The 18,989-nt window shown below is 37.1% G+C and overlaps 1 protein-coding gene across 2 annotated transcripts in view; it reads right to left on the reverse strand.

Annotated features, from left to right (window-relative positions):
- Positions 1 to 18,989, reverse strand: part of TDP1 (tyrosyl-DNA phosphodiesterase 1) — a 45,286-nt gene continuing 26,297 nt past the window's right edge. Inside the window, exons 14-15 of one of the 2 annotated variants that reach the window (XM_066321934.1) lie at positions 11,227 to 11,341; positions 1 to 476 (exon numbers count right to left, since the gene is read on the reverse strand). In XM_066321934.1, the coding sequence (XP_066178031.1) occupies positions 403 to 476; positions 11,227 to 11,341 (189 nt within the window). In that variant the 3' untranslated portion in view covers positions 1 to 402. The remainder of the gene's footprint in view (positions 477 to 11,226; positions 11,342 to 18,989) is intronic. The other variant, XM_066321935.1, reaches the window with a different exon arrangement.

The following is an 18,989-nucleotide window of genomic DNA, read 5'->3' on the forward strand; positions in this document are numbered from 1 at the left end:
TACGAACAAGATTGACTTTATTTTAATTTGAATTTTACACATAATAACTTTTATTCCAGCTACTGGGGTCAACCAACAGTCTCACAGAACAATAACTTTTAAATTAATTACAGCCAAAAAAAATTCAGAGAGTCTCTGAGAATAGTTCTCATCTTGAAAACCATATTGGGAACCACAGTAAAGAAAAACCATACAAAAAGGTATTCAAAAAACCAGATTCACTTGTAATAGTATGGTTATAGTTTCTCCAAGAGTCTCTCCCTTATTAACATTTTAATGTTTCAACTACAAATTAGTCATTATAGCAGACATTATAGCTTACAGAACAGAAACAAGCAGTTTTTGCAAATAGCATGGCAGGCTCAGTGTCAGCAAGAGAACATCACAGAGTACTGCAAACATTTATGATGGAACCCACATATTCCCATGTGTATCAGGGGCATCAGTGTAAGGAATATTCCAAATCCATGGTTGATCTGTAAACCAAAACAAAGACATACTCATGACAAATTAATTTATCAAATGCAAAATTTGGTTCTCTTCCTCTTTTCCCTTTGGAGAAAGAGAAAGGTCAAAATTCCCACTGATTTTCAGATAATATGATGTGCAATTTCAGTTTAGTGGAAATATTTTTTTAAACTGTAAGATACAGAGTTTTCAAAAGGCTTTCAAAAGGCTCCCATATATTATTTTAAATATAGTTATAACCCAACATACTCACCAGCTGTATAAGAATTGTATTTAACACAACATACAAGTACAGTAATACAGCCAAATTTGGCTTGGCTTAGTGCCAGCAAGTCTTGTGCAGCATCTCTCTTAACCCAATGGAATTATAAATTTGCAGTGTAACATATTACTATTTTTCACAGGGACAGTAAGAATTCAGTACCTAAGAATGACACTGCCTGACCTCTGAAAAGTTCACATTTACCTCTCCCTTCTTCAAACATTACACCTTCAGATGAGCAACAGGTTTGCACCACACAGTTCCCTCCCTCCCATTTCTCAGAATACAGCAGCTCTTTCCACTCTTGGGAAAGAGAAAAGGCAACACACCAGGAGTTAACTGCTAGTTCTGCAACCAGCTCTGTGCTCTCCCTCCTACCATACATGTGGCAGAAATGCAGCTGTTCTATGAATCCAAAGTATTATTCTACTTCTTGCAGGCTACTCCTGCTGAAATAGAGAAAAATCCTTTAACCCTTTTTTTCTGTTGAGTTTTCTCAATTACGAAATTTATATAAATCTAGCCTGCTGCTTCTCTCCATGTACAAAATGAGCCCTGAAGGAATACAATGACATTAAACTGTAATATGCATGGATTAAACTTAATTGTACCAAGGATGACAGGAATAGCTACGGATGGAGATTACTTTTATCCAATTTTAAATTTACAGGATCCAATGACAACTCTGACAATATAGGAAGTGACAATTACTGTAGCAAGGAAAAAAAGAGAAAGTTACAAAAACTGTAATGAAAGGTTATATAAATTACAAAACAGCACACTGTGACAAGTACCACAGCAATTAAACATGGAGGAGAGGGACCATTGCTACTAAGCACTCATTATTATTACTCAATACTTAGTGTGTCCTTATTTCTCATACTGTAGTTCCATATGTTGCAGGAAAACATATCCCAGCTGTGTAAACGTTTTAAAACATGTCTGTTTACAGAAGGAAAAGAGCAGTAAGGTAGTTGGTTGGTATTTTGTTACAGTAGACAGGTGATTTCAAAGCATATAAAAAATAAAAGGCATCAAAAACTGGAAGAAACTATAGTACCTAACTCACAGTGCCTGGCCAAGAAAGCTCTCTAGGTTTCTGGCACAGGATATCTAGTCTTTGAGTCATCTCTTAAAAAGAAAATAAAAAGTAGAACCAATATTTCCCCAAGCTTGTTTTATCAGTCTCCTGCTGGAGAGCCATGTGTACTTTTTGGATTTTAGGTGAATACCTTACCAGGTTAGTAAACATTAACAGTTTAAAAAATGGGTACAGAATAAAGCAAATGTTGGGAAAAGCATTGAGGATTTCAAGCACACATTTGGATTTGAACACCGACCTCTAAGTCATCAGAATAAATCCAATCCCACTCAAGCACTGGAATCTGTCACTGAAGAGTACATTATGCAGCTTAGACCTATCCCTCTTCCCTACTTCCCTACCATCTGGCAGTGACTCTGCTTAATTCAGCAAAACATGCAGGCAGAGGAAAACTTAAGATGTACAGAAATAACTTCAGTCACCCCCTTAAAGCATGCTGAGAGGCCTCAATACCTAATTTAGTTCTTTCTAATTGTAACTATCTAAATAAAATTTGCTCAAGGTAGCTATTATTGTACTTGGAACTTTGTTCCATTAATAGGATGCTGTTGATTTTATAAAACAACTGACAGTATTTTAATAAGTCATGTGCAGAACTATTGCTGATACAAATTATAATTCAGTTATTTATAAAATGTCAGGTTCTATTTAAAATTATTCATCACTTTAAATAGGATCTATACCAGCAAGAAAAAGACAATGACTGTGTGCAAATACCATATGATGGTAGCTGCTTACTGTCTGTTGCACATGAAAATGACTGCCAAGCTTCTCAAAATTAATTCCTTTGATCTTCTTGGGGGGAGGAAACAAAAGCGCAATTAAATAATTTTGAAGTGTCCTTAACATGCCTACTTTCTACACATTTCAAGATCAGTGCTTCATTTCTGATACCTTAACTCTGTCTCAACTGCACCTCAGTGGAGTTTGTGTTATCTACTAGGCCAGTACCACAGCTTCACTCTTGCCTCATTTACAAGCAGCAGAACTCCAGCAGTAGACTCAGCACTCAGTAAAATAAATGGGGCCATTCAAGTGCCACTGCTACTTAAACATTATCTGAAAGCTCAGGTGGAGCACTATTTCAGTTATACTCTGATTTTTGAATAGTCTCTCACAACTGAATAGACTACCACTTTTTACTTAAAGGTAGAGAGGCTCTGGAGAACGAGACAAGTTCTTTTTGAGTAACACCTGAGTATCGCTCAAAGAATCCATGCTGGCAGGCCACCTCAAGCCTTCATGTTCTCCGAAATATGACAGATGGCAGTACAGTCAAAACCAGGAACATGCAATTGAATACTAAAGTATAAAACACAATGAAAGCACCTTTGTGATCCTTTTCCTATGAGTGCCTTTTACACTGTGAGTGGAGATCTGGATGAGAGAATTCCTGGCTGATTTCTAAACCCAGAGACTGGATTCTTACCTCTACCTAATTGAAAAAGGTAGCTTCAAAGCAACAAGTATTCACATATATAGAAAGGTTACAAATAACCAGACTTCTTCAAGTCATTCTACATATACATGGCAAAGACTCCCTGCTGCATGAATCTGGAAAGTTAAGCACTTGCAAAAGGTGCATACTACACTTCAAACTCTCTTGTCCCCTCCCTCTGGATGAGCATGGCATTTGAAAAGGAACCAATCTTGTTCTTCTCAGTGCAAAAATTATACTTAGAGATCTCAAGAAGGAGGAAAGGCAGATGGGGAATAGATGTAGGATCTGTATGAATATTCACAAACACAGTGATGATTTCTGAAAGCCAGGACAATGACCACTTGTTTGGGGAAAAAAAAAAAAAGAGGAAAAAAGCACAACCCAGTACTGCAGTTTTAAATACAAGATTTGCTTATGATGAGGAAAAAAAAAAGTATTTTGTACTTTTCTGAGACCTCCCCCAAACTGTTACTAAAAAACCTTGATATACTTATGAATTAGAAGTTTCAAGTTCCCTCCACGAAACAGATGATTTCCTCAGTCAGTAAACTGTAATATCTAAATCACAAATGAAGTGAAATTCTCCGACTACAGCAAGCAACTTGTAATGGTAAGAGAGATAATAGCAATATTGTAACTGAGATGAAATGAGATTATGGCAGCTCATTGAGAAGATAATGGTAAACAACAAAAAATATTATACAACAAAATCACAGTACTCATTTAAAAGATTCTACAAGAAAACAAAAATCTGAGTATTATTAAATATATAAATTTTATTTATAATTATATCTTGCTAAGTAAGATAGGCTATGGTGTGCATGATTACCAAATACCAGACTGGATAATTTTCAGCTTCCCTTCCAAAGAACTCTCAAATCATACTGCTGGTCTACAGGTTTCATTTATCTTAGTGTCATTGATACATTGAGCTTTGCATTAGTCTTTTTTATCATGACAGCCTGAATCTTAACTGCAGAGGCCTTTAGGAGACTGATGTATCTATATGATTTTATTTATCTAGATATTGAGTAGTACTGTCAGCTACCAGAATTCCTTTTTTTAATTCTTTAAATGTTTTGCCCTAAGATACATCTGCTGCCCACAAATGGCCTTCTGCTGTTCAGCTGACTGTTGGGAGGTGATCAACTGCAATTGCTCAAAACAGCAATGTGAAAAGAGTTAATAATGTACATGTTGCACACAGCAAATGTTATCTGCTAAAAATTAATGAGGTCCCTTGTCACATCAGAACAGGAATGATCTTACTCTTTGTTTTAAAACTGCCAGATGTAAAACATGCATGTTATTCCCTGCAGCAAGGAAACAGGCAAGCCAGGTATATCATGCATAATATAACTCTTTTGTGCTGGCAATTTAAAGCATTTGTGAAGAAACAGTCTAAATGCCCAGGTAAAAGTCTTCTGTGCAACCTTAACTCTAAACTGTCAGGATGTCATACTGTTAATTTCCTTAGACTTCAACTACAAATCTTGCACTCTGCACAAGATGGCTCAAATCACATATAAATTCCAAAACTAGACTGGGAATCATACATCTACCCTGAAAAAGAGTACCCAAACCAAACTGCATTTTAAAAATCTTGAATTGACCAACTATTGAAGCAAAATACAGACCATATGGTGAATTTCCCTCTCATGGGAGTGCTCTCACCTAATAATCTAAAGCACATCTCCCTTAGCCAAGCATAAGCTTTGAGCTCAAAGAAGTTGGCTAGTAATGTGGCAAATCAGATAGTCAAGTGGCTCCTTGTGGTCTTCAAGTCTGCAATCTGATCATAACATTACACAGAAGTGGCCAAACTATATAGTGACTCTGTAACTCCAGTTTCTTCTCATGCAAAGTGTTAATTTTTTCACAATCATTATAAATAGCTGGGAGAACAAGTGTACTCAAATGTTACACTTGGACTCTGGGAGGTCCTCTGAGGCAGTGTCTAATGTCAAGCTGCATTGTGAGAGCTTCAATCTCAAACTGCAGGTTTACCAGTCAATAGTAATGCTTTTGGTTCTGCTGAGGAAGGTAACTGAGGCCAACACAAATGAGATTGGTTCCAACCCTGGCTTCCTCAACCTGGGCTATGATTTACAATAACAATATACACTTGTTGCTTGAAAAATTAAAAACTAAACTTCTAAACATACTCTGATTTATATTTACCATTGCTCTGAATGTTAAATACGTGAAATGTTTTCTGTTCAATGTATTAGAATCACTAGAAACTGGACTAGCTTCTAGTTGTCATCTGCTAAGAAGAAAGGATATTCTCTTAGACTTTGTACCATACTAGGCATATTGAAAGTACTTGAAGTTCTCTAAAAATTCACACAGGATGTTGCTAGCCTAGTTCTTTCAAACCCTAGAAAGTACACAGGTTTCAAACAGCTATGCAACATTAATTAGAAAAAAAAGGTGGTTATTGAAAAATATTAGTTACTTTCCTAGAAGTCTTCTATCTTTATTTTTCAAAAATATTTTAACTACTTGACAGAGAAAGTAGTGACAGAGCATTCTAGGACGTAGAACAAGAAAGGAAGGTAAGAGAAAGGTAGAGACCACATACAGTGACATTTTCCCTGAACTTATACGACCTTCTGAAGATACTCTGAGTTCCCTCACAGGGATCTGCTGTAACAAAGAACTCCTATAGCTTTGCTGGACAAAACACCAATCTCTTCCTTTAAACACTGTGCCATAGCACAAAGCAAGATAAATGAAAATTCTTTCAACTCTTTAGGTAACATGTTAAACACAAATATCTAAGCCTATCAGAGCTGGAGACAAATATGCCACAAAGTCTTTCTTCCTTTTATCCAGCACAACACATTATATATAACAAATGAGATGCAGTGTTACTATAGTTTCCTGAAATCAGTATAAATATTTATCAAATGTAATTTCGCCATACTCCCTATTCCCACTCATCAGACAAAATATCAAGCACTGAGTATCTGAAGTTACAAGAAAAAGATCAATTTACTTTTCCATGTAAGTGTGGCAATGGAACATTGAACAGTGAGCAGGGCCCTTCACAAGGGAAACAACTGTTCTTATAAGGTATGTTAAAGATCCTTTTGTGCATCCTTAACAAAATCACAGCTGTCAGAGCTTGAAAACTTCAGCTAGAGGACTAATGAATTAAGTGGACTGTCAATTTCTGCACAGTGCCTGAACTTGTATTAAAGCTAATTTTCATCTCATTTCCACACTATTTTCCCAGCCTCCTCACCATTTTTCCAGCATGAGATTTGACAGCTTTTAGCCCCCAGTTACCAAGGGTAAAATACATTTTCCCACTGGAACATAATGAAATATGTCTTAATGCATTTTTACAAGATGTGAGAATTGTTCAGGAAATAAATCTTCAACAAAGGGCAAAACAACTAAGGTAATTAATGTAATTGGCATGTATAGAGAGTAATGTGTAGCTTCACTCTAGATTAATCTCAACTGAGTTGGAACCTGTCTTATTTTCTTGCATATGCATTTATCTTCTGTATACTGTTAATCAACTAATAGTTTCTTTCTTTGATCTCTATATACACACTTAAGAGAAAATTAAATGAGAAACAACTTGTTTATTAGAATGCATTTACCCCCCTATTTTATAGGGTTCTCTTCCAGAGGGTTTAAGAAGTTTCAGAGGATTTTGAACTAAGAGTTCAGAAAAAGCTTCTATAAATGCCTGCTTGTTACCTGGTCGTAACTCAAAGAATGGCTGATAGATCTAATTTTAGTTCATTCCCTTTTCAATAGTGCTTAAAAGTTCTGCAACAAATACTCATGATTAATAAATCTAAAATCTGTCAGAATAATAGCGCAGAGAAATGTTTAATCTGCTGAGGTCCTCCTAAAAAAACCCCAAAAAACAGAGGCAATTAAACAGAAATCTCATCCCACTTACCCAGAGCTAGAAAGTTAAGTGCAACTCACTAAGAAAAACACCAAATGAAGTAGCCCAAAATAGTGTAACAACAACATATTTTACAATACATATAAAGCACAGATTCACTATTCATTTAGCTAATTGATTATATAATAATTTTCTAGCTTTTTTATGTCCAAACATATTTTCCCTATCATTATAGTGCTTGCTGGTAGCTTAGACTGGGTGGTTGGGTTGTTCTTTGGGTTGTTGTTTTTAATCATTCTGTGTAGTCAAAATAAGCTACTTAAAATACTTCTGATTTCTCTCACAGATACCTTATAAACTCCCCATCACAACTTGGAGTGCCTATGCTGCTTTCAGCTATGGTTTGAGACTCAGGTAAATTTTATTCTTTGTTCACTTCAGGGAGATCAAATGACTCTGGCTGGCAGAAGCAGGTAGAGTTGACCTGTTCATGTATTGTAAAACATGTCTCTGTGCAAGTCTGAAACACAGCTGGAAACTAAATGAAAGCAATGGCAAGATTTTAAATATGTGTCATATTGTAATTTTAAATATTTTTATTTCCCTACAGGTGACATCCTAACACACATCAATGAACCCTTCAATGAGTACAGCTTAGCCTATGACTATGTTTCAGTGAGGGACAATCCATCTCTCTAGAAGAGAAAACAGTACAAATCCAAGAGGTTACCTGTCTCACAATGACCTCAACTTACAGTGCTTAGATATCTTGGGAAGAAAAACAGGAAGAAATCTTCATGACTCTTTCTCCAAGTCATTCTATTATTCTGTTTTGCCTAAAACTTGAGTTTTAGAATGAAACCCACTGACTAACAAGGCAAACCAGGCAAAGTAGGATGAGACTTCTTTATCTTTTGCCTCTCTGTTATATTGGTGCAAGACAAGAAGGACAGAGGCCAAATTATTTCAATACTATAGAACTTAATGGACTTTAAAAGGTTTTGGATCAACCTCATGAATTATTATGGCTGAGACAAATTATTTACATCATTTGCTGATAAGTTTATAATTGTATGTCCTGAGATATATTTTATTACTTTTCAAGATGCATTTATTTCACTGTAATTGTTCTCATGTTGAAGTCCTGTCCAATAGGATAAACACCAATTAGTATGACAGAAAGCCTTTGTGACAGAATGACAAAGAACTTCTGCAATTAAATTATTTCCACAAACTAGAAAACCACTTTTCTTTCATTTTGTTACATTATATAATAATAGACTCCTCTAAGTATATCTGATCCATTATTAGAATTTGTTTAAGTAAAGGAAAAAACAACATATTTTTAAAAATTCTGGAATCTTCTAAGTACAACTTTATGGCAAATGCATGGCTCTGCTTCTGCCCATCTCTTTGCTGTTCTGCCCACTTCTCCTTCCTTCTGCCCCTAATAGGATTTTTCTGATTATATGAAAGTGACATACACTTTGTTTTCCCATAGTTAGAGAATCTGAGTTCATGGAAAATCCCCCAGAGCCTTTTCTCCTTCAATTATAAGGATCAGTCACTATGGTTTCTTTGGGGAAAGGATAATTACTTGCATTTTTGCTTCTCAAGACTTTATTAAAATAAATCTATTTATATCACACTCCAGAGAGTTTGGGAGTTGACAACTGTATTGTTAAGGACAGATTATTTTATGAGTCCATCCCTCAACATGGGAATTTTTTCAACATCTTTTCCACCAGGAGGCTGACAAACTGAAACAGAATATTCAGGAAAGAGATATGAAACAGCATAGGCAGCTGACTTCATTTCCACTGCCAAAGCCTAAACAACCTCAGTTCTGACATCTGTGCATAGCACCAGAGGAAGCTAAGACCCAAAACCAGAACTACAGTCAAACCAGTTCTCCTGAGAAGTACGTTTTCCATGCAGGAAATGAAAAAAGTTATTTGGAAAAAAAATCTTTACGTTTAGTTGAAATATGTGTAAAATTCACTGACACAGTAAGTTAAATGTTGGAATTAAACCAAGGACAATATCAATTATACAAGTACGTTTATGCACAAGGAAGACAGTATATGAAATATTTGAGAATACCCATGGATTCTCCAAAAATTTAAGTATGACCTCTTGGAGAAATCTTCCTAAACCCATCAGTTTAAGTACTAGCTAACAAGCAGACAGTGCACACATATCCCAGAGCACAACAGCCAGTTGATGTAGTTGTAGTACATTCTTAACCTGTCATTAGCTGACAAGCCCAGCACAATCCCTGCCTCGACAGTAACAGTACTCAGTGTGTTTTATACTGAATCAAACAGCATAACAGTTTGGGTTATCATTTCTACGCTGGACCAGTATTTTTTTCTCTGGGAAAACTAAAACCACCTAAGAGGTCTTTTAGGTAAGTAGTAAGCTCTTTGAGCAGAACAATCCATCTTTCCAGAGGATACAGAACATGCATCATACTGAGGAGGTGAATGCCTGGCTGTGTAGCTGTATTTAAGGTTTGGACTTGTATGACCATGAGTCTATAATGGTTGGAAGCCGAAGGGATTCACCTGCCTAAGTGGGGCATGTGCCTCTTTGCCTGGCCAGAACTTCAGGCAAGGGCTTTAGACTAGATGTAGTAGTGGAAAAGGACGGAGTTTTGAGCAACACGTAAGAAACCAAGGGCTGCTGCCGCATTAGGAACCCACAGGAAAATACCTGTGAAATACCTTAGGGCTTGTTCCTCTAAAAAAGTGACATGGTCAACAGCCCAGCTAACATGGCTCTACACTAGTGAACACAGATGGATAGCAAACAGGAGACAGGACCCACTGTACAGCTAGAAAGAGCAGTATCACTGAGACTGAGTGGGCTGAATCACATGACACTTCAATCAATGGCTACAAACTGTCCAGAAGGAAGGAAACCAGGGGCTTTCCACTGTCTAGAAAAAACTGGATCAACTGCACAGAGCAGTGTCTGAAAAGCAGCGATGAGTGAAAAGTGTACAGGTAAAAAAACAGAGGTCAAGCCAACAGAGTAAGCCTCATGGTTAGTGTTTACCACAGGTCACCTAATGTAGAATATGCTGGTGAAGCCATCTTACTTCAGCTACAGGAAGAAGCATCAAGCTCACAGTCTCATCCTGCAGTAGAGCTTCAATCACCCTGTGCCTTCACTTTTCTTTACTATGTACGACATGATTATAAAGTCTGTTGACTTCTTAGCTTTTAAATGTTCTTTCTCTCCACACCACTCATTAGTTCAAAGATTTACAGAAACATTTGAGTCTCTATAAACTGTGTTGCTCCTACTTCAAGCTCTGTTCTAGATCCTGTCTTTCTTAGATCATGGCTTCTCAAAAAGGAAGTCAGTTACAGTCTTTTGACATTTGTTTCAAGGACAAAAATATAAAAATGTACTGTTCCCAAATATTGCAGGTTGCACATCAACATTATCCTTAATACACTTTTATATTTTTCAGTCATCACCACACACTTATCACGTTCCTGATTTGCATGTTCTAGAGATGAGCTCAGAAACTGAGACAGTTGAGATTTTGTACACCTCTTCAACTGTGATGAAATATAACCTATGAAATATAGAATGGAGCAAAAGCAACTCTTCTTTCTTCTGATTTACAGCAATTCTTTCACATTTACACTACAGTATTTCTTTCACATTCCACTTGCAGAGGATGGTTTTTATCTCATGCCTCCTCTCTTCCAAACATTCCCATTTCAATGCTCCTTCCCCTACTAGTTCTGCAAAAAATCATTTTGATTCCATAAAGAATATCTATTTTCTTAATGCATGTAAGAATCACAAAAGAGGAATAAAAACTAGCATTGAAGTTATTAATACAAAACTTAAACAGAGGAAAATATCAGAATGAAGGACCTTACAGTTGCTTTCTTTGAAGTCACAAGCAGAACATGGAACTGTCATCAAATCACAATCACACCACAAAAATGTTAAAATAAATCTTTGGAACACAGCAGTATTCAACTGACTCAGAGTTACTCAATTGGCTTGCTTCATGTACAATACAAGTCTATTTTACTTCTGAAGTCACACCTTACCTTTGCTTCCATATTGTTCTGGTGGCAGGTCATAAGGTACAGGAAAATATGTTGCTGACTCTTTCTTTTCTGGAAGCTTTTTCTGTCCTACATGAAAGTAACCTTTGTCCAATCCCTATGAAAGAAAGGAAACATACAGAAGAAAAGATTTATTAGTTTCTGAGGAAAAATACAAACTTAATCTACAATAGATTAAGTTTCTCAGCAAGCTATTTTAATGAACAAAACCTTTTGCCTCCTTTACTGAGATTAGATACTTCATGAAGTACTTAGATATCTTAAAAACTTAGCTTCTCTTACTTCTACTATTTCAGTTCTTCTCTTTTTATTACATCCATTGGCTTGGCCCCACATGTGGGTCCATATTTGACATATTCTGCTTTCTCAGGCACTTACACATATACCAACTTATTTCCATGTTTGCTAGGTGAACTCCTTCAGTGTTTAATATTTAACTAAAGTAAAAAGCTCCAAAAATTTCTCTTTGCTGCTTAGTTTCATTTCTGACCACATTAATTGGATGTTCACTATGTTTCATGGACTAAACTAAAAATCACTTTTGGTTATAGAAGCATGTCTTCAAATCTCTCCTTTTCAGACATCTTGGGTAACATCATCCACGGACACAAAAAATTCAATGAAGATTTGAAACTGCTTGCACAAAAGCTTCAAAGACTACACTTATATTAGAATGACATCATTACTGTCAAACAAGGTTAAGGACTATGAAAAGAAAAAATGCAATACAGTACAAAGGCAGAGATTAAAGTGATTCAAGTAACTCGGGCAGACAGTATTGCTTGGCTACTTCTCCAGGGAAATTGAATTCCAACTGTAGTGAGTTACACACAAGCAGAATCTCTGAGTTCTGAGCTTTCAAATAGCTTACTGTCAATCAAGTACAGTTTGACTAGAACAGACTAGAAATCTAAAGGCTATCAAGTTTTTAAAATTTATTTATAAAGTATTACTGACAATTATTTTTCTTTCTAAAATGATAGAAAAGTTTGGGTTGGAAAGGATTTTCAAAGGTCATTTAGTTCAATCCCTGTATACTGGACAGGGACATCTCCCACTAGAAGCTGGTTGCTCAGAGCCTCATCCAACCTGATCCTGAATGTTCCCAGGGATGGGGTATCTATCACCCCTCACGGCAACCTGTGCCAATGTTTCACTATCCTCACAGTAAAGAATTTCTTTCTTGGATCTAGCCTAAACACACCATCTTCTAGTTTAGAACCCTTGTCCTGTCCCTACAGCTCCTATTAAAAGTTTGTCCCCATCTTTCTTATAAGCCCCCTTTAGGTACTAAAAGGCTGCAATAAAGTTTTCTTGGAGCATTCTCTTCTCCAGACTGAACAACCCCAAGATCATTCTGTCTTTCCTCATAGAAGTAGTGCTCCAGCTCCGACCTTTTCTGTGTCTCTTCTCTGGTCTCACTCCAACAGGTCCTTCCTGTGCTGGGACTCCAGAGCTGGATGCAGCTCTGCAGATGGGGTCCCAGCAGAGCAGAGGAGTAGAATCCCTTCCCTTGCCCTGCTGCCCACACTGCTTTGGATGCAGCCCAGAACACAATTGGCTTTCTGGGATGCGAGTGCACGTTGCCAGCTTGTGTCCAAATATTAACTTATACTTTATTCATGCTCTGTGGTCCACCAGTATGAGTTTTACAACATTACTGTTTTATGATAGCACAAGTAAACATGCTAATTACTTCTAAAAAATCCCATGGTATTCAAACACACACACTGTCTGAATGGAGAGTCTCATCTATATACAATACTGCAAGTCTTTTTTCAGTGAAGTTTTACACCATCAAATGTTATCATTTTAAGCTGGAGACAGCAACATCCACATGACCACACAAAGCATGGGAATCAATGAAGCCTTGTGCCTTTTTCTTTAATATTCCAGAAGAACAGTAACCTAGTAAAAGGAGAGCTGCCAAAGACAATGTCAGACAGCAGTTCCAACAAGTCAGTTCAAGAATCTCCTTTAGAATATAGATGCATCTTTTGTCTCATGATCCAAAGTAAGAGCAAACTATAGGTTATGATGTAGGAAACACTACATATTATTTCAAGGACTGGGCAAAAGCCACTGCCTTTTAAATGAAAGAACAGAGGAAACAAACAAAGTCTGCGCTAAAGGACTGCATGAAAGAAAATCCAGTTTGAATTTCCCTTTCTTATACCATTTAAGTCAGATATTTTGATAAGTCTTCATTAAAAACCAGGCTACAGCATTTTGTGGAGCGTAGCCTTGAGGTAAAAACAAACCAATGTAAATATGCAAGATTATTTTTTAAAGCTCATAAACATCTAAGGGTTTGAAAATTACTGGGGAAAAAATCATAATTACTTAAACAAAATGCAACAATCAAGTTGTATAGCCTTACTTCCAATGAATTTGAATCACTCAAGGATTAGTAGAAATTTCATGTAAAAATGCAAATAACCATAGTTCTGCTTGTAGTGGAAAGAACATGAAATATGCCAGGGGTTCTATAGCTCACCAAGAACAGGAACTGTGTAAGTGGTGGTGGAGCCAAGAGATTTTTTTTCATAACTCACAGGAGTCAGGCTGCAGTTGGTGGGAGGGTCTGGGTGGTGTGTATTCCTAGATACTACTCACAAGATGACATTTATATTGTCATACATTTAAATGTATGTGACATGTCTGAGGGTTGATTGCCCATACATCCTGTGAGCTTCTCTTCTACATCATCTACGGAAGAAATGCAGAGCAGCAGAGAAGGCTTCTCTGCTGTACTGTGAGATGGTTCTTATGCTACAACAAACTTCATTTTCCTGATCAACAGCACCAAAATAACAAAGTTGCTGCTTGGCACCACCTGAGCTGGACATTTGTGAAACCCTTGCCATGACAAAGCACAGTTCAAAACACAACCTACTTCAGCCTTTACCTACAAAGCAAGGACATTTTTCATCCGTTTTTTTTCCCCCTCATTATCCATTGTTTTCCTCAATCTAGCAATATTTTTGTTTCTGTTAAATTTCTTCTACACTCCATGCCCTGTTATTTCTTCAGCATCCTTCTTTTCAGGCATTTTGCTTCCTTATCTTTGTCTACAGCTTTGTTTTTCTCTGTCTTCTTCCTCAGTGCTCAGCAATTTTATTTTCATCTCCTCTGAAAGACTCTGATGCTGTCCTTCAGTGCTGTTTGACTGCACCAGTTCATCCCAAAATTGTTTTATTTGTCCGTTAGAATTTAACCTATAGAGATCTTCCACTCAGGAAATATGCATCTAAGAAAAGACATTTAGTTTTCCTCAAAACACCCTGGAGTAAGTGTCTAGTTTGTGGAATACATTCTTTAACAAGGCTCTCTGAGGAGATTCACATGCTTTTAAAAATAACTCATGTGTCTATCTTCACACAGAAAATGAAGTCACACACACACTTTGTCTGTTTTGAGCATTTCCTGAATGTTGACAGCTCTCATTTCTGTTTCCAAAAAACAAACCAGCAGGATCTTGCCTAAAATAATTTTGTCTGACTTGTAAATTTTCCTCAGCCATATTCTATTCTTTCAGAGTATTTCTCTCTACAGCTTTATTTTGCTCTTTGACTGCTGCTTACAGCAATACATTTTGAAATGTTGGTAAATACCTATATCAATTGGGAAAGATTTTTTTTTGTACTTATAAACATCAGGAGCTGATATGGCCTCTATTAGTGCCTTAGCATCTCACATTGAAAAAGCAGTCATTAGGAAGAATGGGGAAAAAGTTTAACAGCTTTTAAAATACTACTTTCAGTTTTGAGGGTTTTTTCCCCCCAAACACAAAGCAGTTTGCAGGCTAAAAGAAAAGATCACATAAGATAAAGGTAAGAATTGGTAGCCCTATTGAAGTGGGAATTAAGACTGATACTATCACAGCATTTTGATCTTACTGAAGTAACTTTTAACAGGAGACAATTGATTATCCCACAGGATGATTACAGGACTATTGTTTCCAATGCCAGTAAACAGAAGAATAGTCTTACTTGGCTAAACTACTTAAAAACTTGGTAGTTTGGGCAGCAAAGAATTAAGGATGCACACAAACTTTACAGTGGCCAGCAGAATACACAGCAAAATCCTTCATCAACGCTGGGCATAATTATTCAAGAGAGCTTTATTACAGTATACCAGAAGATTTTATTTTTTTTTAACAAGCCCACACTGACAAACTCAGGTATCTAAACCCAAAGCTTCTTGTTTTGGGAAATATGTGTTTGGGTCCCTCTAACACTGGAATCTGCAAACCTTGTGGCAGTTCTGTGAATGCTTAAAGCAAGGCTTAACATGCTGAAGTCTACATATCAAATCTTGGTTTACTTACGTTGTATTAGCTTTCCCACTCCCACTCTACATTACATGGGATGAAAGACTTCACCTAAAACTAGAAGAAACCAGAGAAGAAAGCGGTACTACATTGCCTTGGAACTTAATGTTACAGTCAAAGAGCTTAACTGACTTGATTTTGGTTCTGCTCTAAGTGGAGCTATGACTGAAGGTGCCTGGCTCAGTTATTTGATCCCAGCAAAAATTTAAGCAGTTCAGTTCTGAAAATCACATGCACAATGCCTGGCTGCTCTCTAATCCAGATTCAGTTCATACATGCAGCCCCAGAGTCAACTACAAAGCAGTACTTCACCAGTGAGTATTCACCATCAAGTCCAGTACTTCAGAATTTGAAATACTGTTGTTAGTTGTCTGAGTTTGATTATCTAGATACAGTTGTAGTATTTGATAGCACTAGGTAAGAAATTATGGGTAAGTTTTCAGTTTAATAGCATCTGTTATATTTCTCTGAGCTTGTACTTCTAAAAGCTGACTGAGTCAGCAACACATTCAACAAACCTCTAAAAAGATTTAAGTATTTCACAAATTTGTATACTATTTTACAGGTCAAGCTCAATTTATCTTAGCATCTTACCAGACACAAAAGATGTGAGGAAGAGCCATTTATTTAAAAAGCTTTCCATTAATAACTTCCAAGACTTTTCAAACAAACTAATTACTGGCACATGCCACCCAGAACTCCATGCTTTTAGGCCACTGTGCTCTCACTACATGTTTTACCTGTTAAAGATGTACTTTATCTCAGCCTCTGGAAAGGAATCCCCAGCAGCTGAAAGAGCAAGTTGAAAAAGAGACTGTAGATGTAGGAGGTGAGAAATACAGATGGAGATGGAAAGGGAAATGTAGTTCAAACACAGGACAATCTTTCTTATAAACATTATTTTTTACTCAATAGAAGCTTGTGATCTAATGCCAGCATCAGCTGATTCTTCCTTAAACACTAAAACTGTAAATGATAACAGCTGCTGCTATATTGAGAACAACCATTCAGCATAATTCTGAGAGTCTGTATTAGCACACCAAGCCAAGGCCCAACCTCAAAGCATAATTCTGGAAGCATTTTTTAAAAAAAGACAAAAACTGGCAAGCAGCTGATAGCAAGTGAGGAACGATCCACTTCCAAATTTGTATTCAGCAGAAAATAGAAGGCACAAACTGCAGAGCTAGAGGAGCTCTTAAGATAAGTGACATTAAGTGTGTGCTATGCAAATACACCACGGTAGTGTGGCCCAGTAGTCTCAGGTGCTGGATTAAGGCTCCAATCTTTTCTGGGACATGGGTTCAACTTCCATCACTGCCAGGCATATTTTAATGGTTGGATTATATGATCTTAAAGATCTTTTTCCAGCCTAAATGATTCTGTGATTCCATGATGCTAAGTCATAGAATCAGTCTAAGACACCAGAATATGTGTCATGAACTTCATGATAAAACTGCATGAAATAACCTAAAGAAACAGAACTAGCAGAAACTGGCAGTATTAAATCAGCATTCTAATAGCTAGAGCATGGTAAGTCCCTTGAGGCCTAGGAAAGCTCAGTTATGTTTCAAAGGACTTCATGTAGTTTATACTTTGCTTTGATATATAGTTTATACTACACTTTTATAACTTCAGTTGTAAACAAACTTTTCAGTTTCTAAAAATTTTAGTCTATTCCCACTTCTCTTGTTATCTTCACTCAAAACTACTCTCCCACATAGCATTCTAAAACCACAGTGAACCAGTGTGACAAGCAGACTAAGTTATCAAAGCAGCACTTTTTATGCAGAGTTAACTGCTGGGCATATGCATAAAAAATTTATCAACAAAGCAGTGCAATTTGAGTATCAGATACTGCATGTACGTAAGCCCAGTATCAGTATTTGTCTGACTACCCCCTTGTTACCAAGAGTCTCTGCAGGCACTTCTCAGAGAAGAAAGCAAGCAGCTGCAGTCTCTCTCCCTGCTTTGCTCCCACATACACCATATCATGTGACTAATCAGGTGACTGGTTCTCTTCTAGTTGCCGGTCTTTACAATTAATTATCCATTTGTAGGAAACTGGGAGAAAACAAACTAAGTATTCTCTTCCAAAATACATACTGTTACATTTTCTTGCAAGTTTTAGCGGAGTTTCAATTAAAGTGTGCTCCAAGAGGTCTGAAACTCAAACATAAGACTATCTTGTGCAAGCTGACAGGTTTGAGTACAGCCATCTAAAAGCTGTAGAAATTATAGAAATCATAGGAGCTTTCTGTAATTCACAAAGACAAGAGAGGTGAGTGCTGTAGAGACAAAGCATTATATTAACTAACCATGGTTAGTTAACCTGTTACACACCACTTTGTAAAAATAGAGCAGGCCAAATAGACTCAGTGAGGAGAACCTTGAGAACATCATTGTGTAATAGTCTTATATCTGCATTTGTTTCTCTAGAATCATATTTTCATTTTTAAGTAAAACCTTTGTCACTCTACTTACCACCTTCCAACCCAAATGATAACAGAGGTAAAAAAAAAAAAATTGAGAAAAGAGGAAAAGTGATAAAAAAATCTCCCCCCTAGGAATAACTGAGCATGGTAAGAACTCTTCAGTCTAGACAAAGATAAAGGTATCTGCAAAGAAAGGTATGGAAAGGACGACTAGGGATCACATGGTTCTTGCATCTTTCAATGCAAGAAGAAAAAACCCTCAAATGGGTAACTTTCAGAACACTGCTTCATGTGACATAACTACACTGTGGAACTCAGCCAGAGCAGATTGTGACTGCCAAAAGCCTGCAGACATTTAAGAGAAGACAAGAAATGATCACAGAATAGGCCTCTGAGTCATGAAATATGGAGGGACAAACTACTACATAAATGCCTGGCCATTATACTTTTCCACAAGCATCTGCTTTTGACCACTGAGTTTTGAGATGTTCCTTGGATATGATAAAGCCTTCTACTAACCCAACAATGGCTATTTTAAAGTAACCAGAGTGACAAAAAGGGAAAGATCTGGAAGCTTGGCTCTACTTCATACTGCATATCATGTTTTTCTTACCCAGATCCATTTATTCCTGTTTTCTATGCAAAACGTCATGGACCATCATTCTCCATAAGCTCTGGTTCCAAAACCAGGCCAAAAGAAGGTTACCTCAGTATGATTTCCCCACTCACCTTTCTGCCCCTTGAGTTTGTCCTTCCTACTTCTTCCTTGCCATTAGCCCTCACCTGATCATGTTGAGCTGGTTCATGGAATGACTTTGGAAACCTGTCCTGTTTTGGCCAGTCTGAGCTGGTTTAAGGGATAAAGAATCCACTGAGCACTCATGCCAGTATAACTAAAGGAGTGAAGACAGCCAGGAAGTGGTGGTCAGTGGTTCTATAACCAGGTGGAGGCTGGTGACAAGCAATGTCCCCCAGTGCTG

This window comes from Sylvia atricapilla, chromosome 6 (assembly GCF_009819655.1).
Source record: "Sylvia atricapilla isolate bSylAtr1 chromosome 6, bSylAtr1.pri, whole genome shotgun sequence".
Classification (NCBI taxonomy): domain Eukaryota; kingdom Metazoa; phylum Chordata; class Aves; order Passeriformes; family Sylviidae; genus Sylvia; species Sylvia atricapilla.